Raw genomic sequence first — 27,233 nt, forward strand, 5'->3', positions numbered from 1 at the left:
TGCTGATTAAGGTAAATTTGCTAGTCAAATTAGTCTTTTTTCACAGTCTTCTCTATGGCAAGTTTTCTTCTTAACTTTCCTGACACCTATATCTTCTACTAAAATTTTATACCACTGTGAAGAGCCAAAAGGAAGACCATCGCTGTGACGCCACATTTGAAAGGTTGTATAGAGATAAAATGTGTTGCAGGATTAAAGGATAGTCTAATCCTTTAAGAAATGACTGGGCAGTGTTTTGGTATCAGTTGGTAATCAGATAAGGTGATGATTTGATGTTCTTTTAAACGATTTTTTAATATATTTGCCACATGCTTTAAAAAATGCTCCCGATCTCTGCACAGGGATTTCTTGGTTGAAATTTATTAGCAATTCTGCTTATGGTCAACAACAGCATTGAGGAGGCAACCATAGTAAAATAGCAGTATGGAAGAGTAGGACTTAACTCTTAATTCTGCAATCTGACCTCCTCAAATCTTTAATTGAACTGCTGTAGCAGTGGAGCTGCTCGTGCAGAACGATGGCCTTGTGCTCACCAGGTGACCTTATATGCTGTGGTGTTACTTTTACAAAGACAAATGGAAAAAAATAATGTGGACCAGGGCAATACTTTGAGTTTACACTTACAGCTTGTCCAAGGTCATTCATTATTAATACTATTAGTAATATCTTCGTTAAAGACTTTGATGGCGACAGCTCAAACATGAGAGGTTGAGCTTTATTAGCTCCACCTTGCGGAAATTCCGGATACTATTATTTTGCTAGCGGTATTTACTGGTAGCTTGCGGTAGACTGCGTACAGTGTACCGGAAAATAATGCGGTATCGCCCGCGCATTTTGAATGGCTGCATCTGTACAGCTGAAAGTGCAAAACTTGTGATGTTTAAGTTTTTTTCATCTACTAGTAAGACCTCAAAAGAGGCAGGATTTCACTGTTGTAGGACAACAAGAGGCCATGATTTCTGAATGTTCATAATAATAATCCTTACACTTAAATTGCACTTCGCTAGACACCGCACTCAGAGCGCTTTACAGGTAATGGGGATCCCTTCCACCACCACCAGTGTGCAGCCCCACCTGGACGATGCAACAGCAGCCAGAGTGCACCAGTCCGCTCCCCACGCAGTGGGAGGAGAGCAGAATGATGAAACACGTTCAGAGATGGGGATTATTAGGAGGCCATGAGTGTAAAGGGAAGGAGAAATTTGGCCAGGACACCGGGGGTAAGACACCTACAGTTTTCAAGAAATGCCCTGGGATTTTTAATGACCACAGACAGCCAGGACCTCGATTTTACATCTCATCCGAAGGACGGCGCCTTCTTACAGTATAGTGAGGCATTAGGACCCACACAGACCGCAGGGTGAGCGCCCCCTACTGGCCCCACTAACGCCTCTTCCAGCAGCAATCTTCGTTTTCCTCCGGGAGGTGTCCTATCCAGGTCCTGACCAGGCTCACACCTGCTGAGCTTCAGTGGGCGGCCAGCTGGGAGTTGCAGCATTTTTACTTAGAAGATTGTAGAGGCCAGGAGAAACCAACTCACCATTAAGCCGATATACTGGCATTTGAGGAGGTGGTTGGACGATCGATTTTCTAACAGCAACCACACTTTTTTTCTCGTTAGCAGCGTTTCTTGTGGTACCTTGCAGAGGTGCAGAACACTACACACAGTTTAACGCAGGTCTGTCCTTACTACCGTCGTTTTGGTTTGTTTTAAAACAACCTTTGTTATATACCTGTAACAAAGCTGAAGTCTACAAGCAAAGTGAAATCAATCAACGGCCATTAAGCGCTTTGAGAAGCCACCTTAAAGGGCGCTATATAAAATAAAGTTTATTATTATTATTATTAGCTGGGCCTGTATAAGATAAAATCACTTTATGAGCCATATACACTGTCTTGCATTAGGAATTTCAAAGGGCAATTTGAAGCAGATGTAGCCTAAACGGCTTGACGCGCCTCTGACGTGAAAAATAATAAATTGTGTGGACGGGTAAAGAAAGGGCAGCTGTTTTGTGACGTGTCCGCTAATTGATGTCACAGGTTATTAGACTTGTTATCTCTGCCGGTTGAAGGAACCTGCACAGCGAAGCCACGCCTTTTGGGTGTCACGTGAGTCAATCGCCCAATCACAGCGCGGGAGGGATCCCGCCTCTCCCCTCATTGGCCGCTTGTGACGCAATCAAGACACGCCACTGGTCTGTCCACAGACCGCAATCAGCTGGAGACTAGAAGCGGTTAGTATGTTTTAAAACGACTTTGGGATGATCCCGTTCACAAGAGAAAGACAATTATACTGTAGGCTACATATGTGTGTTCGTGCACTGTCTGGGAAACTATACTTAAACCAGATGGCGCATCAGAAATAGCTAATATAGCCCACACGCATGGACTGTCTGTCGCGTAGGATGACGTAATACACCTGCGCCGAGGTTGTGGCTGGCGTGAGCAGTAACGCGAGTGAAGGTTCTGCTATAAAAACAAAAAGATCTGAGTCGAGTCAATACTGGGAATAACGGTAAGAGAGACATTTTCGAGCCGTGATATAGGAGCACCTAAACTGATATAGTTTCCCCACACTGACATGAGACCTGTTCACCCGGCTGCTGCCCTTTCAGGTTATTTTAAATTGGTCGTTTACGGATCACCGAAACAGGGAAAAGCAAATGATCGTGAGTACTGTAGACGGAATATTAAGTGATTCAAATGACATATAACTTGAAATGCGAAACGTTTCACTCACCAATGCACATACGGTCCATATTGTGGAGGTTTTCATTTTGTTCTGTATTCCACCCTCTCGAAGTGCCGTTACTTTGAATAGGGTGAGATTAAGCCATGTCTGTATGCAGCTGTATTATGTTGTGTCTGTATTGTAAATGTCTGTATATGTGAATTTGTATATGCTTTGGCAACCCTGATTAATTCATTGCTCTCTGCCAGTAAATCGTCTTCTTGAAATGATTTAAATCGTGGGGGAGTGCATTTTTGTGATTAAAGCACTGGAAGTAAATACATACGTTCAAGCCATTATAGGAGTGAAATGTTTGGAATGATTCGCCGTGTGGAGGTCAACCTGTTTGGATTGCTGGCGCTAAAAATGAGGAGACGTAAAAACGTGCGCTGGGCTGAAGGGCTCAAAGAAATATCGGCGTTCCGAATGTGACGTAGGTCTGCTTGCACATCACAGGGAATTGGTTAGGTTCGAGCATTGGAGTAGGTTTGGGGGTTTGCGCTACCTAAATTCTTGCGTTATTGCTTTAAAAAAAACTTGAATAAAACTAATTGGATTTCCAAATTGCTGTGGATGCCAGTGCATTGCTGGGCGCGCGCACACACACACTTTGCTAAAGTTCAGATTAATACATTACTATATTTTGAGGTCTTAAGTTTAGACATGCAGTGTATGATTCTAGATTGTTTGAATAGTGGAATTATGTATGGATGCTTAAGTTTGTTGTAATGAAATTACCATAGTAAGCAAAACGCAGGCATATTTCTTAGATGCGCCTTTGAAAGTGCTTTTCATGACAGGCTCATCCCGCTGCTGTTACAACTCGGCTCTCAAAAGATTCCTACATGAATCGGAGAAAAAGTGACGTTTTAAAGGCGGTTGTACAACAAGAGCCAGAGATGTACCCATATTGGGGAAATGGGCTGTGTTTGGGGTCTTTCTTATCGGGCGTGACGTTCTTGGCTAGTTTCTGAATATTAGCAGTGTTAATAGAACTTGTTGACATGTTTTAATCCTTGATTGATAATACAAGTGTGCATCTTAATTACACATGCCATATATTGTAACAAAATCATGTGAATTGAGAATTATATTAACTAAAATGCATTGAGTGGGTAATTATAGATATAACGTTATACACACTGTGTTATACAAGTTATACAAATGTTATACACACCTGAAGAAGGCTCCACGTTGTGTTATCTTTCTTCTTTTTTTCAGCATGGCATAAACCTGTTACTTGTTCCTTTGCAGCCTACGCATGCTGACGCAGCTCCCCACCCGAACTACAAAGGGGGCAGCTCGCTAAAGGCCTTCTAGCTCCTATGTTGTTCTGGGAAGTCTTCTACCCCGGTGAACACAAGTCTTTGTTTTTCTTTCGTTTTAGGAAAAACCACACTTGTCGCTTGGAGAGTGAAAGACCCATAATACCCCAATTCCCCATGGTTCCCTCTTGGTGACGCTGACGCAGCCCCACGATCTCCAGCCGGCCGCTTGGGAGACATGGCGAGTTCGACAACCAGGTGCACCTGGTGCCCGTGCCGCAAGCACAAGATCCCCTCGAAGGATACTCACGAGCTGTGTCTGCACTGCCTGGGTATCCAGCACGCCAAGGAGGCCGTACTGGAGTACGGCAAATGCCCCCACTGTGCCAAGCTGGACTGGAGCACGTGCATCAATCGGCTGACTAAGGTACAGGAGGTGATCCATCGAGAGAGCCAGCAGAAGAAATCGGAAGCAGCCCAGTCCGAGCCGGTAAAGCCGGCCGATTCTTCCCAGAGCGGCGATCCCAAGATCCCCAAAGAGCCCGGACCTGCCCAGCCTCCGGTGACGCCCTTTGCAGCCGCCGCCGTGCCGACGTCCGCCCTCCCCGTGATGCTGACGATACTCTCCCCGCCTCCCGCGCAGCCCGTTTCCAGTCCCAGTCTGGCGACGCCCGTGCATGTCGCCCCAGTAGCCGACCAGCAGCCGGGTTTTTCCCCCTCCCCGGCGGGGCAGCCCTCCGGCTCCCACAAAGCCTCCTGCCAGCGCAAGAGGCGGCGCTCCTCGGAGTGCCACTCCCGATGCTCCAGGCACTCGAAGCGGGGCCATGGTTACAGATGCAGGAAGTCTCCCTGCTTCTCCTCCTCGTCCCCCCACTACTCCAGTTCCTCCGATTCCTCGCGCCCCTCGACGCGGAAGAGGAGGTCGTGGTTCGCGGCCCACACGGCGGACGTGCTGAGGAAACAGCAGGAGCAGCTCCTGGAGGGGGTGCGTCAGAGGCTGGAGGCGCAGCAGCAGACGATGCACTTGCAGTGGAGCTTGCTCGAGAAACGCCTGGAGGCCCTGGAAAAGAAACAAATGGAGACCCCCCCCAAGGGCGCGACTGGTGGGGCTTCGGCTCCCGGGAATTCAGACGCCTCCACCTCCACGCCCGAGGGGAGACGAGACGCGGCTCCCGACCCAGCCAGAAAAGACTGGTCGGGCCCGGCTGCCGACGGCACCGGGACCACGGCTTCCGGTTCCGCCCCCGTGAAGGAGGAGGAGGAGCCGGCGCTGATCACGGCGGACGTGAAGTTGGAGGACGGCGGTGACGGAGAGGGGGAGGATGTTTCTCTGCTGCCAGAAGTCCCCCTCACCATGCAGGAACTTCTCATGGCCACCGAGCTGCAGGGGCTTATCAGCCGGGCTGCCAGATACCTGGGCATCGACTTCCCAGGCACGCCAAACAACCTGACCTCGCCAGACCCCACCATGGTCCCCGAGTTCGAAAATCTGGTTCAGAGCACGTGGTCCAACCCGGCCTGTTCCAGGCCTTTCCGGGCGGTCCATTCCAAGATGTACCGGCTGCACGAGTGCCAGGCTCTTCCCTACGACAGGATGCCCCAGGTGAACCGCTTTATGTCGGCCATCTTCCAGGCCGTGAAGCCTACGGAGAACAAGGAGGCCTCGGCGCCTGCCAGGCGCTGGCGTTTCACGGAGACGCTTGCCGAGAGGGTGTACCAGACGGCCGGCATGCTGGCGAGGACCGCCAACTACCTGCGGTACCTGTCGGACTACCAGAAACGCCTCTTGGTGGAGATAACCGAGGACAAGCCAGCGGTCCGGTTTGTGGCCGTCCTGAATGAGCTCAAGCTAATCGCGCAGTTCACTCTTCAGCTGTCTTCCCATCAGGCTGAGCTCTCGGGCAGGATTATGGCCTCCTCGGTAGCCATTCGCCGGCAGGTTTGGATGGCCAAAACCAGTTACACAGATGCGTTGAAAGCCACAGTTGCAGACTTGCCCTTTGTGGTCAGTCACACCTTTGGGGCCGGAGCAGAAACTGCCATGAGTGACATCGTCTGTAAGCAAGAGTTACGTTAAAGAGTTTGGAGGAAGAAGCCGGTGACGGACTTGCGCTTGTGGTGTATTTCTGCGTTTCGTCCGGAAGAGCCACATTTGTGGAAAAAAGGGACCATAAAACGTTTACAGTATGTAAACACTGCTGCAGGTTTATTTCAAAGGTCCAAGGGTCTGTACTGTATTGTGTTCTCTCGGAGAAACATGAGTCTCAACGGTGATCAGTTGGCCTTGCCACAAAGCATTTCAGATACTTTGATTTAAAACAATAAGCTGTGTTCTCTGCAACAAAACAGTGGTATAAAGCTTAAACAGCCGTGTATGATTCAAGGGTCATTAAATAGGTAGTCTGTGATTATAACATCAGTATATGGATGCATTTGGTCTATAGTGATTATGGAGTCTGGCTTTTTCCAGCATTAAATTGACTGAAAGCGATGTTTTTTGTACAAGTAACATTTCAGAATTTGTGATGAGATGACGTCTTGGTGAACAGCTGTTGGACTTTAGACAGCTTTTCACCTGCAGCTAATCTGCTTACTGTTCCTTTAGGCCTGTATGTTCAATTCAGCTTTGTTGATGTTATGGTGCTTGAACAGTTTCTCTCCTTTTCTAATTTATTTGGAGTTTTGAAGACGTTTTAAAATTTCAGTGGTATTGTGTCCAAAGTGTACCCCGTGTCAAATAAAACTGATCATTTTGAAAATCTTTTAAATCTTTATGTGTAGGTGTCGTGTGATTTTAATTTTGGATCAGAAAGGGTTAAACTTGGAAACTTTTCATTTGTGGCCCTTTCAAGCATGAAGTTCTCCATATGTGGAAATTATTTCTGGGTCTCATTTTTAGAAAAGAAAATTTAAGCTTTTAAGGGGCACTGCAGTCCCGATTGCTCAGACTGGGTATTAAATAAATTAAATAAAAAATAAATTGGGTAACCCAATAAATTAAAGTATTGCAACATTTTCAAAATGCTGAATTAAGCACAAAATCATTAACTTTCTGAACGTACATTATGGTCTCTGTTGTTGAAAATAACCATGGTCGAAAGCAAGAGTTCGCGAGAATTGTGACATGAAGCAGCCCTTCCTGCTCACTAGTCCCTGTACTGACTAATGTACTGTGATGTACGAGCAAACAAGTACAGGTTGTGCAGCAGACATTTTACCGCTGAAATATTCCAATGTGATCTACATGCAGAGTTAACAAGTAGTATTGGTCAGCAAAACCGTCTCGAAGTCGAGTCTTGCTGGATTACTGGAACAGGATCAGGTCTCCTCACTGGAAGTTTTGTTGCCTCGTTCTGAATTGCAGAACGTGGCACTGCGCATACCTGGAAATGTTGTCTGTTTAGTGATGTGAAATTTGTGTAATTTACATTTTACTTTCATTGTGATTTGAAATGCACTCATCGATTCTAATTCTGAAATATAAAAATGAGCATTGCAGTTTCCCTTTAAATTTAGGTGGTTTGCTTATATAAGTAGAATATCCTTGTTTCCAAGAGACTTGACCTGTAATGGAGACATTTGATTATGTTTGATTAGCACCTTGGCTACGTCTTTAATTGACTGTGACTAGATTTCTTCAATCAGTGAGTCACAGTTTAATGAATATTGTGCCAGATAGTTTCCTCTGTGTGCCCTTAAGTATTCAGCCCTTGAGAGTTGTTGGGTTTCTGTGACCAATGGTATTTTCGTATCTACGTAAGAACATAAGTTCTTGACACAAACAAGCCATTCAACCTGTCAGTGTTTGTCATTTTCCTATACGCTAAGCATTTCTGCCCTACTAATCCATCCTTGTATATTGCTGTGCAAATCTCTTTGACATTTTACTCACTATCAGGAGCTGCAATGTCAGTGCTCATCATAAATATGCAGTTTGTTCAGTCTACTCTAGTGATTTCTATCATCATTGAAATGATGCAGTGACCTACTTTACACTGCACATGAGCTGTAAATACAAAGTGTTGTAGTAGCTAATCCATCGCATTTACCAACCAAACTAACTGACCAGTAAGGTTTTCCTGGTCATGAACATCATTTCTTCCTTTGTGCATCAATAAAGCACAAACACTATTTTGTCTTGCAAAGTACAGACCTTTCCGGATTATCTGGTAGTTCACACAAAATTCCTAAAGTTTCAGAAAAAGATCACCATGGAATTGTTGCATAGATGAGGAGTGTTTTTAGGAGAGTACAACAATATTTTAAGATTTCTGCACATTAGTGTGTGTATCTCATTTCCTTAACCTCTGGAATAAGACTTAAATGGGATTTAAGTTCTGGAATTTCACAAAGACTGTTTTTGTCAGTCCTGGGGTGTCTCTGACTAGTTGAAGTTTCATTCCATCTGAGCTGTCAGTTAACCTTGATGACCCACACAGACTTCAACTGAAATAACATACAGAAGAGCCAGCATGTTCTAGGACTGGATTGATCCAGGATCGATCCTTTATATAATGGTGACATGTCAACTGTATGCAAATTCCAGAGGTGGTTCAACCAGGGCATTGTGCAGTTGATTGATAGCATTTCTTGGCTTTACACACTCTGCCATTTAATTCAGATTTACTGTTTGTATTTGTACAGCTTCTGTGCATTACTCTTCAGAAAAGAGCATGTTCACTTCTGGTCTTCGGGTTTTCCAGATCTCTTTAAAGCAACCTGAAGAGCTGGAAAAAGCTGCTCTATTGAAGACCTAATCGGTGAGCTGATTAGGAGCCGAGTTTGAATGAAAACCTGCAGACACACCAGTCGCCATGACCAGAGCCGAAGACTGCTGGCACAGAGCCACGTGGTCACCCATCTTCCACAGCTCCTGAATGTTTTTACATTTACGATTTGTCTCTTTCTTTATGACCCATGTAGTGCAAGATACACCCCTCTTCCAATTCCTGTTTGACGTACAGCATTAAAAATTGAGGGTGGGTGTGACAGGCTTGTTATGGGAGACAGCATATGCAGTTATCATGCCCATTGTACTGATATAAGGCTATGAATCAAAATAGTGAACCAGCCAATAGCATTAACAACTGTTACTTTGTGTATTTTATATCCTTTCCAATTAGAATTCTGAAATTGTGAAAGAAGAGTCGTGCTTCACATTCTCGGGTCGACTTGTTCTTATAATTTAACAGTTAAACTATCCGATTTACCCGTTAGTGTTTCGTGAATAACAGTACCCAGCTGAAACAAGTATGGCTCTTCAGTTACATACCAGTAATGCAACTTTGTTATGGCAATAGACTGAGTTTGGGTGATTAAATCTTAACTGCTGTCTATGTATGAGCTATGTATGTAAATCATCCCTCAGCGGTTATAAAAACATGCATCTGGAAAAACTATTAATGCTGCATCTTACACATTGCAGAATACGAATAGGGATTCATCAATAGATCTATACACAGACATAAAAAATGTATTCTTTATATATTTTAACTAGCTACATTTGTCATCTTATAATGCACATTTTGAATTTTCAGCTGCTGGCAGATGGGCATCAGAAGTAAAATTGTCTGTAGTCTGAAATTCCTGGGAACTTTCAAAAATGGAAATTGAAGAGTCCATAACAGAGGTCTGTGCTTTTGATAGTATTGTATTCCTTTTGTTCACCAATAGGTATTGACACTGTTCAGTGATCTGTACCAGGACAATAGTAACAAATGGTAAATGTGGACCTTTGACTGGGGGGAGAGGGGGTCTTCTTGCGTTTGCATTGGCGTCACGGTTTAGGGAAAGGAAAAATCTTAACTTCGTTTAAAGTTGCACTTGAAATAATGCAAATAAATGGTGCATTTGGGTCTTTAAAGTAAAAAAAAAAACACACACACACACACACAAACAAGTAAACTCCCCCATGCCAGCGCGCATCTCTCACACGAGAAACGAGTTGAGCAGCTCCGGGGAGCCCCCTGTGCGCCGTGCTCGGAGCGGGCGGCGGCCGGGTCTCTTCAAAGCCCAGCCGACGTGGCATGTGCCTCCGCCGCGAGCGCCTGGGGCCGGCAGGGGGCGCCGCGCGGCAGGCGCGGAGCATTGTGGGGCGGAGGCGGCCTTTCCCTGCAAGAGAGAGAGAGGGAGGGAGAGAGACGAGGCAGCGGCAGCGATTGCGATTTGCGGCGCTGGGAGAGACTTTTGCGAGGAGTGAGGCGAGTGGAGACACATCAGCGGAGAGGAGGAGAGCGCACCGGCCCGGGGCACCCAGTCACCAGCAGCACCAGCAGCCGACCCGCCATCGCAGCGACACGATGGGGCAGAACGACCTCATGAGCACCGCCGAGGACGTGGCGGACCAGGTAACCGTCCGGGCCCGGCGGCCGCTAGACAGGAGCGGGGTATGAAGGCTGGGGCAGAGAGGAGGAGGAGGAGGAGGGGGTGGGGGCGTCAGCACGGCTCGGCTGTTGCATGGCCGGGCCGTGGCGGTGGGGGGACAGAAATTGCACAGTTGGCACTGGAAGTGGGAGCTTTTCCGGACCCACGGCGTGAGCTGTGCATCGCTGTTGTTTTCATTGTTCGGCATGCCTGCCTGCCTGCCTGCTTGTGGTCGGGTGGAGGCGAACATCGGCTAGAAAACGCGCAAAACGGGGATCGAGGAGGAGGAGGAGGAGGAGGGATAAAATAAAATAAAATAAAATGTGACGAGAAAGTAGACGCGGTGACTGATCTGTAGAAAGTCCGTGCTCCCCTGTCTGGGGGGACACCCGATACTCGCCGTGAGAGAGAGATCGCCCGAAAGCACCTACCTGCCTCCGTTGTGTTAATCTTTTGAATCTCATGTATTTCCTGCCGTCATTTTTTTTAAAAAAATAAAGCCGGGGGTGTTTTTTTCTCTCTCTCTCCCCCGTGCAACGCGTGCGTCCGAGGGATTGATGTCACGCATTAATTGCTGTTGAGAAACGGGACGACGGTGTTTGAAAGAAATCTCGCAGCAGCGTGCCCGCTAACTCGTGAAAGTGCACTAGTGAAACTGTTGCCCTTACCTGTTGCACGACTGAGCCCGTTAGTCCCATCCCAGCAGCGGCAGGGAGAGCGGTCTGGCGTGCGTGTGAAGTATTATCCTTTGATGAAAATCAACTTGGCCCCCCTTCCTCGTTTGCTCATTATATGTGATTTCTTAGACAAAGAAAACGCTCATGTCCCCCCCAGAGTGTCCCAAGTTAACAGATGCTCACGAACCTGGCACTTTTATCAAGAACGAGGATCCCTTTGTAGATGTATTTGATCGTTGACAGACATAGAGTGGTGCAGTGTTGCCTTCCACCTGTGGTTAAAGTGAATGTGTTGGTGAATTCGATAATTGTGTTGCACTGAAAGGGCTGGGTGATCATTGTTCGGCACTGGCGATCTCTTTTCAGTCGAGTGGGGTTATAAACAAGCCAGCACTTTGTAAAGACCGTCCAGCGATGAGCAGAGCTCCACCAGTGTAGATGATGCTTGGGCTCCTGAAGTCAGGAACGCTTAGTGTGGAAAAATAGATGCTCTGGGTTTTGTTGTGAAGGAACAAGGTTTTTAAGGCCTAGAAAGTTTCTTCTCAACGTCACTAGATATCTGAGGGTAAGGCTCTGAGTTTCCCTTTTTTGGTGATTGTGAAAGGGCAGGTAAAAGACTTTAATACTTGGGATTCTGGTTACAGTGTCTTCTTGACCGCGTACAAACACCAGCATGGGCGTCTGCTGCCCCTGTGGGCTGTAGCGCAGCGGTCAGTAACTTGCCGATGAGACCAGAACAGCTACAAGCGACAAACCTGTTCTAGTGACAAGCTTGGAAAGCAAGTTATCTGGAGCAGTTATATACCCCCATGTTACTGTAAAATAAGAAATCACCTGGGAGCAGGCAGGTACAGAATTTCATAAGACAATGGTTCATCTTCACTAGAGTTCAGGTTGTATTTTAAAACTAGGACATCCAGTTTTAAGCGAGCTGGTGCTTTATTACCCTTAACCTGAGATACAGATCTTTAAGCAAACCTGTTTTATCGGAGCCAGAACAGAAGCAGCTCTCTTGCAAATTTTGTTGGCGAAGGCCTTCCATTCACAGGGGAATAAACAGTGCGTTTAAACACAATTATGGAAAAGATGGGAGCCATCTCGACCGGGGGCATCACTGATGTCTGGTCCGTACCCACTCATGTGGTTGGCAGTTGCACAAATCTGTATCAATAATCGTATAAAAAAAATAAGTCCGAACGTGCATAAAAAGGCAGGCGCCAACCCCCTGGTGATGGCCAAGTCCCGATGACTACACACAAGCTATTTCTTTCTGTAGGCCTGATCCATCTTCTGAAATCTCGGTAGCTCACAGTAGCTTGTGAAAGTCTTAAGCATGGTCATAGGCTTTCCTTCACTTCAGAACAAGTGCCTTTTTACCTTTTGTAATGAAGTCATTTGGGTAGTTATGGAATCGGCAGATGTGTATATAATACAAAGAACATACGGTGGCTATCAAAATGATTCACCCCCATTGGACTTTGTCACATTTGACCATGTTACAATATAGAATCATAATGTATTTCATTGGGGGGGTTTTTTAGCCACTGGTTGACTCAAAACACTACAGCAGAGCCTGTCTAAGTGTTTCGTAGCAAAGGCAGTAAACACTCATGTACTCGGATATTTTATGTGTTCAATTTAAAATTAATTAAGGAGGATCTGTAGAATAGTTTTTTCCCTTTGACATTATAGAGTATTTTGTGTGGATCAGCGGACACAAATCCCAGTTAAAGACATTTTGATCGCACCTTGTAGTACAATAACAATTCCAAGGGAGGTGAATACGGGTAATAGCCGTTTTCTTTGGGGCGAACACGTACTGTCGCCCGATGTAGGCGTTTGTTTGAAATGACAAAATACGGTTGTTTGCCTGACCTATATAAGTGTAGGCAGTGATGCAATATTACACAGGAGAGCACCTGGGAAGGAAATCACACAGGATGAGCATAGAGGTCAGTGCTAATGTGTATCGACGGTTGGCAGTCTGACAGCATGGCCACATGTCAGGCCCTGAAGAGGCTCTGAGGAACTGGTACTGTTGATCAGGAAGGAAAACGGATAGCTTATGCATCCACCCGTTTTCGAATCGCTTTAACCAGTACAGGGCCAAGGGAGAGCCGGAGCCTAACCTGGTAAGCTGTGGACACAAGGTGGAATACTCCTGGAGTAACACATATTAAGACTGTGATCAGTGTGTTCATGCGTCTCTGCCTGTTTTCTGTAATTTGTTTGTCCATAATGGAGGTAGAGAGTTTGTAGTGAATACCTACCTTGTCCCTATTTAGAAAATTATTTCTGATCTTGTAGGACGTTTTATGAACGCTTGACTTTTATGTCATGTGTTCAAAGTCTTCGGAGTTTGTTTGGTGGGGCGGGGGGTGGGGGCTACAGGAAATTGTTTTCCTAATCTCTGTGGTGGTGGGATTTGCAGGATGCTGTCCCGGAAACTCCCACCGCTGAGCGGGTTAGTGTTTCAGTGGAGTCTGAATGTTTTGGTATCGGTGGTTCCCGCAGGTAATGAGAAGTTCGTACGGGCTCTTAAGTCACTCTGGATTCGTGTCTCGGCAAATAAAAGCAGCGTTGGTGTGCAGTTCGCCGATACTGCTTAGCTTCCTAGACACCTGAACGACAGGACTGAAGAGCCAGGCAGGACTGAAGGAAAGGGCCTCAGAAGGAGTCCTGTGGCGGCTCTCTATAGTAACAGCAGCCATGTTTGTTATTGGTGTAATAGTAGTCCCCCTGAAACTGCCTCGTCTATATAGGGAGGCAGGCGTTTCCTGCCCCAGTTCGTGTTACTGGGGCCTGTCCCTCACCGCTCACTGCAGAGCTTCCTGAGTGCGCTAGCAGCACCCGAGACCTGATTAGAATCTCATGCCGTTTGAGTTGAGCTCGGATGCACTCAGGTACTGCTTCCTTTTTCAGTGGTTGTGTCAATCGTCAGCTGGAACCTTGGGTTCATGTCTGACGTTCCGCCTCCGAATGGCGGCATTGCCACATAGCCCTCGGTCTCCAGTGTCCCTCCACTCCTGACCTTGTTAAAATTGGTTAGAATTTGGGTTCAGCTTTCATTGGTGTGTGCAGAATACCAGGCATTGGTGCCTCTGCTTTTTTACCAGCATATTTGAAAGCAACATTTGCATTTAGGGTGTTATCTTTACCATCCGTCCTGAAGTTCTGCTGACACAGATGCATGATAAACTAAAGAGAAGTATTCACTTTAGTTTCCAGCTGTTGTCTTTAATTGAAAGTATCTTTTGTTTTAGAAACGAAGGAGCATTATGTCACATTTTTGGGGGATTGGTTCATTCGTTTTCACTTTTGTAACTTTTAAAATCTTGTTCAGAGCACCCAGTTCTGTCTCTCTCCAACATGGCTTCACTGGACACTGCTGGAGTGATTGGAAACCCTGGTGTCGGACACAGGACGCTTGGTGTTGTTTCTTTACGGGCAGCATCATGGACTAATGGTTATGGCTCTGGGCTCCTGGCTTGCCTACCAAACTATGGGATTAAATAAAAGTAAAATAAAGTCATAGGCTTCATCCGGCTACTTCTTCCTCACAGCTTGCACCATCTTTTACCACCTTTCGTTCAGCTCTAGGTTGTTTAAAGGTTGTTCCTCGTGGCATCTGAAGACATTGACAGTATGTACAGATAGAGGTCTGAGGTCAGTTCTGTTGCAGTCTTTAAACCGTGTTCTATCCCCCCACAAAACAGTAATCAAAGTGAGGATAATGTTCTGTGACTAAGGCTCAGTCTGAGGCAGGGAGAGGCTGCTCGTCGGCGCCTGTCCAGGCAAGCCCACAGTTTTTACGCCAGCCTGGTGGTGTACCCCTGCAGGCCTACAGAGCTGTGGAAAACTCTCTCCTTTTATGTCTATGCTTATGAGAGTTATGTTTATGCTTATGAGAGTTTATGAAACTCAGGTCATATCCAGAGAATACACTTAAGAGTAAATTATATTCCTGTGCACAAACACAAGAATATCCATATGCATCATGTTGTGAAAAAGTCATTTTGCACTCAATTTTTCCCTCTTTATATAGAAGCACTATTCTGTAGGGATTGGTCTGCTGAAATCTTGCATTTTAATACAGGAAATTCTATTGGAACCATACTTCGTAGAACAAAAAGTAGTATTTGGGCTTCAAGGGTGTATTGAGATGATATAAATGATGAGGAACACCTGTCGTTGAATCCATTACATTTAACTGGGTAATGGGCTGGGTTATTCACTACAACATTTTTGAGTACTTGTGATCATTTTTAATTCGGGGTGATTTAAAGATCAGTGAAGGACAAGCTTGACTGTTTCTCGCACAAGCTCAACTTCGACTTGGAAGTTCTTGAATTAATGTTTCGTGGGCTGTCTGATATACTGTAACGTCTGATTATGTTGTGGTGTGAAGGACGTCTGCATAGCAGTGAGTGGAATCGACCATGGACTGGAAAAACAAGTCGCTGGAAATGTGTAACAGAACTGTGGCGTATGTTGAATGTATGTTACTCTGTCCAGCCTCCTCAAGACTTTCAGGGAGACGTCACAAGTAATACCGATAGTCTGAGCGACATTGCCTCACTGGAGCAAAACCTGTACTGGTTTCTGTGGTTTGAAGCAGATGAGAACCTGATATTCCCTGCTGCCAAGATATGTTGATCTGGGCTTGCATGTTTAGTGGCTGCCGGCTGTTTTCCAAGCACAAAGTGTGCAAGTGTCAGGGCACCAGAAGCTGGTGAGGCAACATCAAAGAGAAAAGAAACGTTCCCAACACATTGAAAACTCAGACCAAAACGGCGGTCAGCCTGGGAGCAGAACTGCTACTTGCTAGATTGCTTTGAACAGCCAGCACCAGCAGCTAATGCTTTTAGGTTTTTAAAAGGCTTTTGTTGAAGCTCCACAAAGAAGGTTAATTTTCAGATTACAGGAATCCAATGAGTGTGTATGGATTGAGAGCTGGGCGATGGATTTAACATAGAGATTATAATGATGTCTTTAGACCGCTGTCTGCTGTCCTATTAGACATTACTGAGCTTGACTCCTGACTGTTAAATATACAGATATTACAAAATAATACATAATATATGTAGGAATGGGGAATTTTAGAGGTAGCAAAGGAAATAAGAAGATTTATGCGCTGTTCACTTCTGGCAGCAAAAACCTGGGAAATAAAATTAAATGTAGGTTGTAGTCCCTGTAGGTGTAACGGGCATTACAGACATAAATGGGATGTGCCGATCTTGGAAAAAGCAAGTTTTGAAAAGGATCTGAGGGTTATTAGACTCGTCCTCTAGACAATGTGGACTGCTGGAACACACTGTCTGTGTTAATTATAATAGTAGTGTGCATTTTGAAGGAGTAGATGTCCTTAAACACAGAAAAGAAAGAATATTGGAATTGAAGTTCTAATTTGTTAAAAGAATGTGGGTGGCAGAGATCAGCCAGATGGTGGAGCTTCGAGGCACAAGAATAAGGCTGTAAGAAACTTAAAACCTGCATTTTGTGTTCTTTTACAATGCAGGCATTGCGAAAGGAGGGCATTTAGTGACTGTGCTGTAGTTCACAACCTGAATCTGGGGGATCCAGCCCAGATTAGCAGTCTGAGGTGCTGTGTGCAGTACACACACTAACTCCAGGGCTGTGCTGGTTGGTGGCTCAGATTTCCATTCATGTCAGCTCAGGAGTGCATGTGGTACTTGTTGAACTCTGATTGGCTGCTGGCCCCAGTGGAGTGCTGATGTGGAGTGCTGTGTGCAGGACTGGAGGGGCGAGACATTCGCTGACTCACTAAAGCTCAGAGCACGGAGCTAGATAGAGGAGCAGGAACGTTGCTCAATTGTAGTTCGAGACAGACGCTGCCTAAATAACACCTCCTGCTCTCAAAACACTGGTTAACGTGAGTGGAGGTGGGGTGGTACCACTTCTCCCGTACAGTATTAAATTGCAAAATTGAAGGCCTGCACAGCATGTTTTGGAAGCATTAACAGAAAAACAATTTTGTTAAGTCCGTTATTAGGCCTCTGTTATTTTTCCAAATCTCCAAATTTTTCCATACATTTTTCAACCGTCTAGAAAGTCAGTGACACTGTTGCGTATTGCACTGTAAAGTTCAGGGAAGTACAGTTACTTACTGATGTAATGTTTCTGTGCCGACACTGCAGCCTGGTCTTATAATCCTGTGGAACTGCCACAGAAATATTGGAACTGGCCTCAAGTTAAAAGCAATGTAACATTTATTTACAGCAAACGCTGTAACTGCTTAGTTGGTTTCAGCTCACAGTACAGTATTTACCGTTGCCACTAGACTATTACACGAAAGGCTAACACCAAACCCGACTTTGTGCCCAAAACTCAGAAACCCTCCCTTCTTCACAGATGATGGTGCTGATCAGACTCTTAGTATTATCCGAGTAAAGCCAGTGGATCACTGTGTTCGTTCGCATTGGTTTTCTAAGCATAATATTATATATAATAAGTAAATTGCTTTTGCTGAGTAGCAGAAGGTGGAGAAAGGTTTAAGAATCCGTCTAAACGTTTCTCTTGGCGAAGCAGAGGGCATGTGTTCAGCGAAGGACCGTGAAAGATTAGTTTTCCCCACCAAGATCTTTCTTGGAGTGCTGGACTCCGTTGTAAATGCAGGTTAAGTAAGACTCTTCAGAGTATACAGTGGAGAGCCGTGCGAATACAAAGCTCATTATCAAACGTGAAATGGGAACACTTGAGCTAATATTTCAGTTCCTGCTACCTCGCAGTAACCTAGAATTTCACTTCAGAAGGTTTATTAATAGTAGGCAATTTCTTCAGAGAACTTGGTGGTTGATAAATTAAATCTTAATGTGCCAAACGAAATGTCTGTGTCAGGTAGCCGACTGCATCTTTTGTTATTTGCTGAGAGGGTTCAGAAGGTTAATATGCGTTTTGTGTTAAACATTAAGCTGGTATTCTGTTTGACTAGAGCATGGAGCTTCAGGACGGGTTTATTGACAGTGTGACTTGCTGTGCCCATTGATGTCTCGGTTGTCTTAGTTTTAAGGTGGGTAGGGTCCTGCTTCAGGCCTGTCTCGTTCTTCAGTCTCCCTGCAGCATCGGTGCCGGACCTGGTTCTCAGAGTGCCTGGTGTATTCTGGTTTTTGCTTCATCCAAGCGCCTTTATCTGGTTTAATTATTTAAATGACCTGTAATACCTACTTAATTGGACCGTTAAAACCTTTTGATGCACACAAATGCAAAAAAATCATCTTGAAAAGATCCTGCAGTATCCACTGGAAATTGAACAGTTTCACATCAGATAGTTTTCGGTTTTGAAAGTATATAGGTGACTTTGCGTGTGTGTTTTAAGATGTTAAACCTCATTGGCAAATAATGAAGAAATGTGTCGGAAGAAGGCTCATTAACTATGTTGAGCCCATGTGCTCTTAACCTCTGGCAGACTTCTTTTTGCTATGGAAGCCCAGTTATGCACCTAGAATATCTGAAGTCAGCATAGTGGCATGTACTGTATATAGTTTGCTGTTAATTAAACGGTTAAAATAAAGGGAATTGCATTATTAGTGCAAGGTGTTTTTCTTTGACCATAGATGAGATGATAAAGGCATTTTAAAGGTAATCCAAGCTTCTAAGCTTTTTCCCTCTTGGATGTTTGTAAGAAATTATTGTTGAGTAATTCAGTATACAGTTAAGGGATTCTGAATGTACTGTAGTTTGGCCCAAAAAGCTCGAGTTCATGATCTCTACATTTCAAGGCTAGAAGGTTCCTGTTTAGAGTCGCTGTTTACTGTTTTTTCAGTGGATTGTGTTAAAACACAGTTACCAGCACTGTTCCTTTGATAGGGAATTCATTTGTTCAACGTGGTTAAACAGTTGAAAGTTTTTTTTTCTTACGAGTTTATTTTGTTCGGAACTCAGATTTGCTGATCATGTTCTGGGTCTGGTGCACATCCCAGGGAATTTGTTGATGCTCTGTTTAATGTTCAGTTGCTGTTCTTCTTACACCAGGCTTTCGGAAAAGGTATTCAGTATGTCTCTGAGGATCTTTAATAGATCCTTTTCCTGCCTTCGGTTTTTATATAACCTTTATAGACGATGTTGCCTTCCTGTAAATGGTCAAGGCTGGTCTTTTCAATACCTTCGTTCTTGAAGGCATTCGAGAGATGTTTAAACCAACACAGGCTGCTGATGAATGACTTCATTGTGCAGTGGCACTGACAGCAGACTCCAGTGACTGTTGTTGTCATGCAGAGTGCACTGGACTGGGATTTTTACATCTTGTATTTGGATCAGGAGAGGCCTTTCTTTACCTTAATAAAAACGAGCTTAAACGACAGGTGGTTGTATATTGTATAATATTGTATTGAAGTATAACACATGGATTACAATAGATTGCAGTGGTGATATTTTCAGGAATCTCGCCACAATTTCGGCAGTGATTTCTCAAACCTTGTGAACTCTGGCCTTAAAGATCTTTATCTGGTTACATCCCGTCTGTACGATTGCTGTATTGAAACAGAAATTCAAACTGCCTTCCATTTTATTTCTCTAAAGCCTTGTGAAGAGCAGCTTGTATCCAGTTATTTAAAAGACACCAGTTGTTTCTAAACAAAGGCATATCGTAAAGGCATTTCTGCCTTCTAGTGCATCTCGGAAAAACTCCTAAATGAATTAATAGGATTTGTGTAGGAGGAGTGAGTTATTCATCCCAGCAGAAATGTCAGAGATGTACAGGGGTGGCTGAACTGCTGTGTTGTAACTGGAATATTTATATTCATCCATCCTCTTTCTAACTGCTGCTTTCAGTTCTGGGTTGTGAGGTGATATAGCAGGAACGCAGGGGCCAGGACACCAGTCCACTGTAGGGCACGCACACCCTCGCACCAGGGCCAGGACACCAGTCCACTGTAGGGCACGCACACCCTCGCACCAGGGCCAGGACACCAGTCCACTGTAGGGCACGCACGCACACTCTCTCACCAGGGCCAGGACACCAGTCCACTGTAGGGCACGCACACCCTCGCACCAGGGCCAGGACACCAGTCCACTGTAGGGCACGCGCACCCTCGCACCAGGGCCAGGACACCAGTCCACTGTAGGGCACGCACACCCTCGCACCAGGGCCAGGACACCAGTCCACTGTAGGGCACGCACGCACACCCTCGCACCAGGGCCAGGACACCAGTCCACTGTAGGGCACGCACACCCTCGCACCAGGGCCAGGACACCAGTCCACTGTAGGGCACGCACACCCTCGCACCAGGGCCAGGACACCAGTCCACTGTAGGGCACGCACGCACACCCTCGCACCAGGGCCAGGACACCAGTCCACTGTAGGGCACGCACGCACACCCTCGCACCAGGGCCAGGTTTCCAGGAAGCCAAATAACCTGCCAGCATGTCTTTGGACTGTGGAAGGAAACCCACAAGAACATGGGGAGAACATACAAACTCCACACAGACGGCCCCCCAGGAGCTGATCCCAGGATCCCAGCACTGCGAGGCAGCACTACTCACCACAGTGTCATCGTGCAACCCTCACACTTTAGTGTAGTACAGTAAAATTGACCAATACGTGATGCTCACTGAAACCCCATCGTTACAGTTGCACTGAAAGTTTAAGTACTCCAATGAGCCTATGAACATGTGCAATATTTATGGATAAACAGTGAGGTGGCTGATCTATTTTTACATGAAAACTAAAGTGCCCTTTGACTAATAAGTCACGGTCACATTAGGGTATTCATCAATTAAGACCTGAGTTAACAGCATGCTATGCAAAGGACAGATTGCACTGTGGAATACAGCTGGCGTCTTGCTGCGATTAGACACACAGCCTTCGAAGAAATCGCCAGTGAAGCTGCTTCCACAGTATGCGCCGTACTGGGGCACCATATTGACGACTGGTTGTGCAGCACCAGGTGGCTTCGTTGCTTTCACAGCTCTCCTGCCCCCGCCCCCTCTGTCTCTCTCCCGGCAGTTCCTGCGCATGACGAAACAGTACCTGCCCCACCTGGCGCGCCTGTGCCTCATCAGCACGTTCCTGGAGGACGGCATCCGGATGTGGTTCCAGTGGAACGAGCAGAGGGACTACATCGAGGCCACGTGGAGCTGCGGCTACTTCCTGGCCACCTGCTTCGTGCTGCTCAACCTCATGGGCCAGTTAGGTGGGAGAGGCTCTGGGGGGGGGCAGGGGGCAGGGGGCAGCCCGTTATAACCCTCTGCAAACAGGGCCGGACTGTGGCGTTCGTAGCCCTCGGCACTCTCACTCCGAAATGTGCAAAAAGAGGGGGCAAAACGCCAATTGAATGACGTCGATTGACAGGGTGGCCTTTAAGCTATTGTAACGCTAGACCACGTGATTGATGGAGCGATACTTCCAGTTTCGAGAACGGCCGCTAGCCAGCGTGTGATTATTGATTTGGAGCGCCTAGAGTCGACCGCGAGCATGTTGTCCCAGCTCGTTTTTCCGTCAGTCGCTAGTGTTTCCCTCCTCCGTAGCCCCAAAACCTTCGTCTTGTCTGCCTGTCTCTCGCCGGGGGCCTGCAGGAGGGGGCAGGGTAGGACCAGTAAGTTGAATCGGTGCTTCAGCTAGTGCAGGTCTTTAAAGGGGCTCTTTGAAGGTGCTCTTCGTTCTTTTTTATTTTGGGGCCACTGTGTTGCAGTCGCACTCGCACGAGCAGAAAGAAGCTGTAGGCCGCAGGAATCTGGGCAAGACCGTTTTTGGGTTCGTTGATGTCCTGAAGTATTTCAGGATTTTTGTTCTCTGAATGCTGATGCACTTGGGAAATCTTGGCGAAAGTCCTGTTTCAAATACCCACATTCCTATCGGAAAGTTTTCCGTGAGGTTTCAGACAGTAAAGCAGGACCGTGCCTAGAAGCCTAAATGAAGGACACATTCAGGAGTGGACAGTTCATGGAGTATCGGGGCTGTGTGCCATTGTACAGTACAAGAACACTGAACACTGGCAGTGCAGTAGTGATCTGTTTAAAATGAGGAGTATGCAGGATGCATACTATTTGCATCTTAAAATAACACGCTATTTTTAACTCATTTAGGTTCTCTTGATTTAGGTTATTTGCTAGGTAGTTTATAATATTGTATAGGTGCATACTATAATAGCATTTTAAGTTTGTTATACAGCGTATTATTTAGTGATCAGATATTGATTCTGTAAAAAATAAGTAGTAACAACCAGCCAAAACAGTTTGCAAACATCTCATGTAAAAATAATGGGTGCCCATATCTCTTATCAAAGCTCTTGTACATGCTTATCAGAATCAAATGGTAAAGTTCAGTGCTTGAATTGAATATGTCAAAGCAACTGAAGGAAACAAAACTGACTTTCTCATTTTGTCTGTCCTTTACAGGAGGCTGTGTCCTTATTCTCAGTAGAAATTTTGTACAGTATGCCTGCTTTGGGTTGTTTGGAATCATAGCACTACAGGTGAGTACGACTGTGCTTTCCTTGCGGTCAGATACAAATTCAGGAGAATTCTGAAACATATTCTAACAATACAGTCTTAAGAGTGTTTTTAAAGGAACGTGAAGTGCCTTATAATAGCATCTACAACAGAAGCAAAAAGAAAGAAAAAGTAAACCCAATGCTGATCTTTTTTTCTTTCTTTCATTACAGACAATTGCTTATAGCATTTTGTGGGATCTTAAATTTTTGATGCGGTAAGTATAGAGCTCGATTTGTATAGGTGGATTGCAGAAACTTGAAACCTCCCACATGAATTAATATCCATCACAATTATGGTTCTGCTAACCTATCGGCTCCTTTTAATAGTATTGAGTACATTGGGAATGAACAGTAATATTATAGAATTGTGCTTTCAACAGTTTTATCAAGAACGCTACCATTGTGTTGATATTGAGTTGGTGTTTTCCAGTTTTTATTGCATGAGTGTAGTAAATACAGTATACTGTCAAATAAACGCTGAAGCATTTGCAATTAACCAACCCCTGTAGGGTACCACTGATATTCCTCAATTTTAAACCTGTGTTGTATGCACGTTGACCTCATTTTATTATTGCTGCGTTTTACAAGGTTGTTTTTTTTTCTTCACATATCGTTAGCATTCGAGTGTGTTCTTAAAAAGTTTTTTTTTTTAGTTGCAAAACCGTACGAATCTCAGTCGCCCGTCGTTAGCAGTGTGCTTGGCGTTATCATGCGGATTCGTCTTGGGGCGAGTTTTGCCCGTTAAGCCCAAGGTTCGCCGGAGCGAAGTTTGATGTGCAGTTGCACACCCTGTCCCGGTGGAACTGGTCTCGGCCCTCTGCTGGCCCGGGCAGTGGGTGGCGCTGGCGAGTTGTGTCGGGGGCGCAGTGCCTGATCTCTGCTGTCCCCCCCCCCTCCAGGAACCTGGCGCTGGGAGGGGGTCTGCTGCTGCTGCTGGCCGAGTCCCGCTCGGAGGGGAAGAGCATGTTCGCGGGGGTGCCCTCCATGGGCGAGAGCTCCCCCAAGCAGTACATGCAGCTGGGGGGCCGCGTCCTGCTGGTCCTCATGTTCATGACGCTGCTGCACTTTGACCCCAGCTTCTTCTCCGTGAGTAGCGATCCTCCGCCCCTCCGACACCCATGCGCAGATGCCTGAGTTAACGTTGTGATCCATGGCGAAGTTCGCTCGCGGGAAACGGTAGCTGGAACTGTGCGCTGTGCTGTGGCTCTTTAATCTTCCTGCTTTTGTTCAACAAATCCCATTCCCTCTGTTTGCATCAGCTCTTTCAGTTGTGGTGGGGGAGTATATGCTAGATACCGTAATAAGCAATTATGTTCTTCAGGTGTTTCCTGTGGCGATGAGCAATACCACCTTGTGGCCTGATCTTGATATATTTAAAAGCTAAACAAGGTCAAGCCGGTACTTGGATGGCACTTGGAGGAAATTCAGAGTACTGCTGCAAGTGGTGTTGGTGAACCAGTAGGTTGTTCAGAATAGTCAAACCCTTACCCCCCTACGTGATCCTGTAGGAGGTGCCATTATTGGGGAGAGGCGTTAGTCATTGAAACGATACTGCTCATAGGAATAGTGGGGTCTCAGCCCGTGGGCTCTGGCTAAATCCCATTCTGGGCTTGTACAGTATGTCCCCCTTACTTCATTTGGCTACTGTGCGTCACCCAGGAGGGGGTTTGATAAAAAGCGAAGAGTGAATAAAACCAATTCAAACGGTTAATAACTCATGGGAAATGCAATGTCATTTTCCCTAGTGCTGCTTAAATATTCAGCTACCCCGGTAAAAGAACCATACGTCCCATGTAACAGCTGCGTTCAGAGCTGCATTGTCAGTTTCTGCAGAAAGATTGCTCCCCATGCTGTAAAAGCAGGAGAATCTGGAAGCCCACCATGCTGGAGAGGGTGGGAGTCGGGCTCTCCCGATGAACTAACCTCCAAACCCCCCCCCCACCTGGCGTTCCAGATCCTGCAGAACATGGTCGGCACAGCGCTGATCATCCTGGTGGCCATCGGCTTCAAGACCAAGCTGGCCGCCCTCACGCTGGTCGTGTGGCTCTTCGCCATCAACGTCTACTTCAACGCCTTCTGGACGGTGCCCGCCTACAAGCCGATGCACGACTTCCTCAAGTACGACTTCTTCCAGACGATGTCGGTCATCGGGGGGCTGCTCCTGGTGGTGGCGCTGGGGCCGGGCGGCGTGTCCATGGACGAAAAGAAGAAGGAGTGGTGAAGATCTGCTGCCTCTCTGCCACCTCCACCGTGGCCAACGAGTTCTCTCTCTCTCTCATTCCTCTGACAGCCGCCCAGCTCCTCCTCCTCCTCCTCCTCTTCTTCTTCTGTTTTTTTTTAGTTTTGTCATTTTTATTAGCTCTAGAGATGGTCGTTACTGGATTTTTTTTAAGCACCCCCCCACCCCCTATTAATTTGCCAAAAAGACTGATTGATACCGTCGCGAATTCCAACGCGCGAGATTGTCAAACTGGTTCGCGGGGTCATTCCGCCAGCGAGTCGCTTCCTGAACGTCACCTCCCTGCCCCCAGCTGAAAGGCCCAGTCTGCTCGCCGTTGAAAGAGGCCGACTGTGATGCTGGGAAAGGCTACAGCTGCTTTTGGAATCGCATCAGGGAGTGTAAATATATACATTTGTATTTATGGTTGTTTCAGCAGGAATTATGTACCTTTTCTTAAAGCCTAGTGTTCTGCTAGACAGCTAAGAGCAAGCCTGTAGGCAATTTTAGCAACCAGTGCCCGAGAGCTGCGTTTTAACTTGTTCTGCTGTGCCCATACTTTTCTCACACTGCTGTCTACATGTACTGGTGTATATGTTGCGTCTTCAGGCACTGAACTCCCCACCATTCCCTCTGAAGTTCCCTAGCAGTATGATGGAAGAGAACCTTCCCAGCCAAGTTAAAGCGCTCCCTACTGGAAGGCAGTGAATGTCATAGGGGACTGTGTGCAAAGTCTACTTTTTTTTAAAAAAAAATAACCTAGAAGGCCTTTAAGAACCACGTTTTAGTTTTTATTTTGTTTCGGATATTTAAATTAAGTATTGGTGTCAGCTGGCACAAGCCACATGAATAAAGGTATGGCCTCTAACTAATCACACTGTCCCTCTGGGTGGCCTTTGTGAGGGGAGAGAGTTTACAATGGAAGATCACAACCTTGTTACGCAGATATCAAAATAAAAACCTCCCAGAAATGTGTCACTCAGTGTTCTGCTTCAAGAAAAAAAAAACAAAGAGAGAAAAAGCCTCAAGTGTATTGGTTTCCTCAAATTTATAATGTATTTTTTGGTTATTTGTTTTTGAGACTGATAAAAAAAAAAGAATAAAAATTATGTATGTCGCGGTTGTGTTCTGATTGTTTCTTCTGCTTGTGGAGCTTTGGGAACAGTGTGAGAAATGACAAGTGTGGCCTTAAGGGCTGTGTATTTGGTCAGGAGCTCCTACTGTTTATTGCACTGTGGTAGCCTGAACAAATCTCTCAAGGGCAGCTATTCCAGTGCTGCTGCTGTAGAGACCTGAAAAACATGTTGACTAACTTTTCAAACCCTTTGATTTTTAGCCTCTGTAATTCACGTTATGTAGTTTTTTCCCAAAAAAATACATCTAGATTATGGCCCATGTTTGGAGTTTTTCTATGCTGAATACTGATATATATGATATATTTAGTTATAATATATATTTAGTACTATTCGGTTTTCTGTTTCCACAAAATGCATTAGGTAGAAGTAATTTACCTAACATTAGTGAATATAAAACAGATACCAACTATTTGCTGCACAAGCCATTTCATGTAATTAATTGTTAGTACAAATTACACAGTTTTGATTTTGTAGGTGCTTTATTTATTATGGCAATAAGTAGTTAGGACTTGTATTAATTGTGTGAGATGAGGTAGAGGGTATGAGTGATAATAAGGTCATTCTTTTAAAAGGTTTCAATTGAGACTCTTGCCCCCTCTCCTTTGCCTGTTCATACAAATTGGAATAAAACTGTCCCAAACAATCCACCAAGATCATTGCTCTGACTTCATATTCACTTTTCCAAGCCACGTATTCTGTGAATTTGCATAATACTGACCACTACTCAAACATTTTAAAATGGGGGGATGCACAACTTGATTTTAAAGACAAGACAACCCTCTGTCACTTTTCTGCATTGACTGGTTTCCAATAGTCAGCCACTCAGAATAGATGCCTTCTTGGGAAAAACTAGGCCTAGTTTTGAGAATTGACAAAAGAATGGCCACAAGTACTTGTGGACCTGGTGTTCGGGGGGAAAAAACGAACTGACTGGTACCCATTCACCATCACTGTTACTTCTAAATAAAATGTATTGCCACAAACATTTGGCTGATATACCTTTTTGCAAAGCTTTCCATGATGAGAAAGGGGATAGCAAAGACTTTATAAACAAATGTTTCAGTTAAATGTTTATAAGAAATGTTTATTCATTTTCAGTTACACAATGGATAAGCCTTCTTGCTCACTTAGTGCTGCTCAAGTTGTGACATCTATGTTAACGTCACACCACAAGCCTAAACTTGCAAAAGGGCCCTGTACTTTGAGAGTTCTTTGTGATAATTCATTAGATGAGCTCCATCTAGAGGTTGAAAAGAAAGGTAAACGTTGGGGATGGTAAAATAATTGTGACTGAATGAAATGAACTTTTTTAGTAGTAAACAAAGGCAAGAGGCAGTCCAACCCTTTTCCAAATCTTCAGAGTTATACATATATATATATACTGTATATCCTA

At 45.4% G+C, this 27,233-nt stretch overlaps 2 protein-coding genes across 4 annotated transcripts; both read left to right on the plus strand.

Moving 5' to 3' along the window:
- Nucleotides 1-2,051: 2,051 nt before the first annotated feature.
- On the plus strand, nt 2,052-6,770 carry LOC107079868 (uncharacterized). Of its 3 annotated transcripts, none has more exons than XM_015367043.2 (2): nt 2,052-2,234; nt 4,119-6,770. In XM_015367043.2, the coding sequence occupies exon 2, from the start codon at nt 4,235-4,237 to the stop codon at nt 6,071-6,073; it is 1,839 nt and encodes a 612-aa protein (XP_015222529.2). In that variant the 5' UTR covers nt 2,052-2,234; nt 4,119-4,234; the 3' UTR covers nt 6,074-6,770. The 3 variants fall into 3 exon arrangements, with proteins under 3 accessions (XP_015222529.2, XP_015222528.2, XP_015222530.2); XM_015367042.2 differs by lacking the exon at nt 2,052-2,234 and adding an exon at nt 2,247-2,515; XM_015367044.2 differs by lacking the exon at nt 2,052-2,234 and adding an exon at nt 2,524-2,669.
- A 3,237-nt stretch (nt 6,771-10,007) lies between these two features.
- LOC102684488 (surfeit locus protein 4) lies at nt 10,008-25,821 on the plus strand. Its single transcript, XM_069183533.1, has 6 exons — nt 10,008-10,343; nt 21,001-21,187; nt 22,392-22,468; nt 22,658-22,701; nt 23,386-23,572; nt 24,441-25,821. Exons 1-6 carry the CDS (start codon nt 10,023-10,025, stop codon nt 24,705-24,707), a joined length of 1,083 nt encoding a protein of 360 aa, XP_069039634.1. The 5' UTR covers nt 10,008-10,022; the 3' UTR covers nt 24,708-25,821.
- Nucleotides 25,822-27,233: the final 1,412 nt, after the last annotated feature.

This window comes from Lepisosteus oculatus, chromosome 24, assembly GCF_040954835.1.
Source record: "Lepisosteus oculatus isolate fLepOcu1 chromosome 24, fLepOcu1.hap2, whole genome shotgun sequence".
In the NCBI taxonomy this organism is placed as follows: domain Eukaryota; kingdom Metazoa; phylum Chordata; class Actinopteri; order Semionotiformes; family Lepisosteidae; genus Lepisosteus; species Lepisosteus oculatus.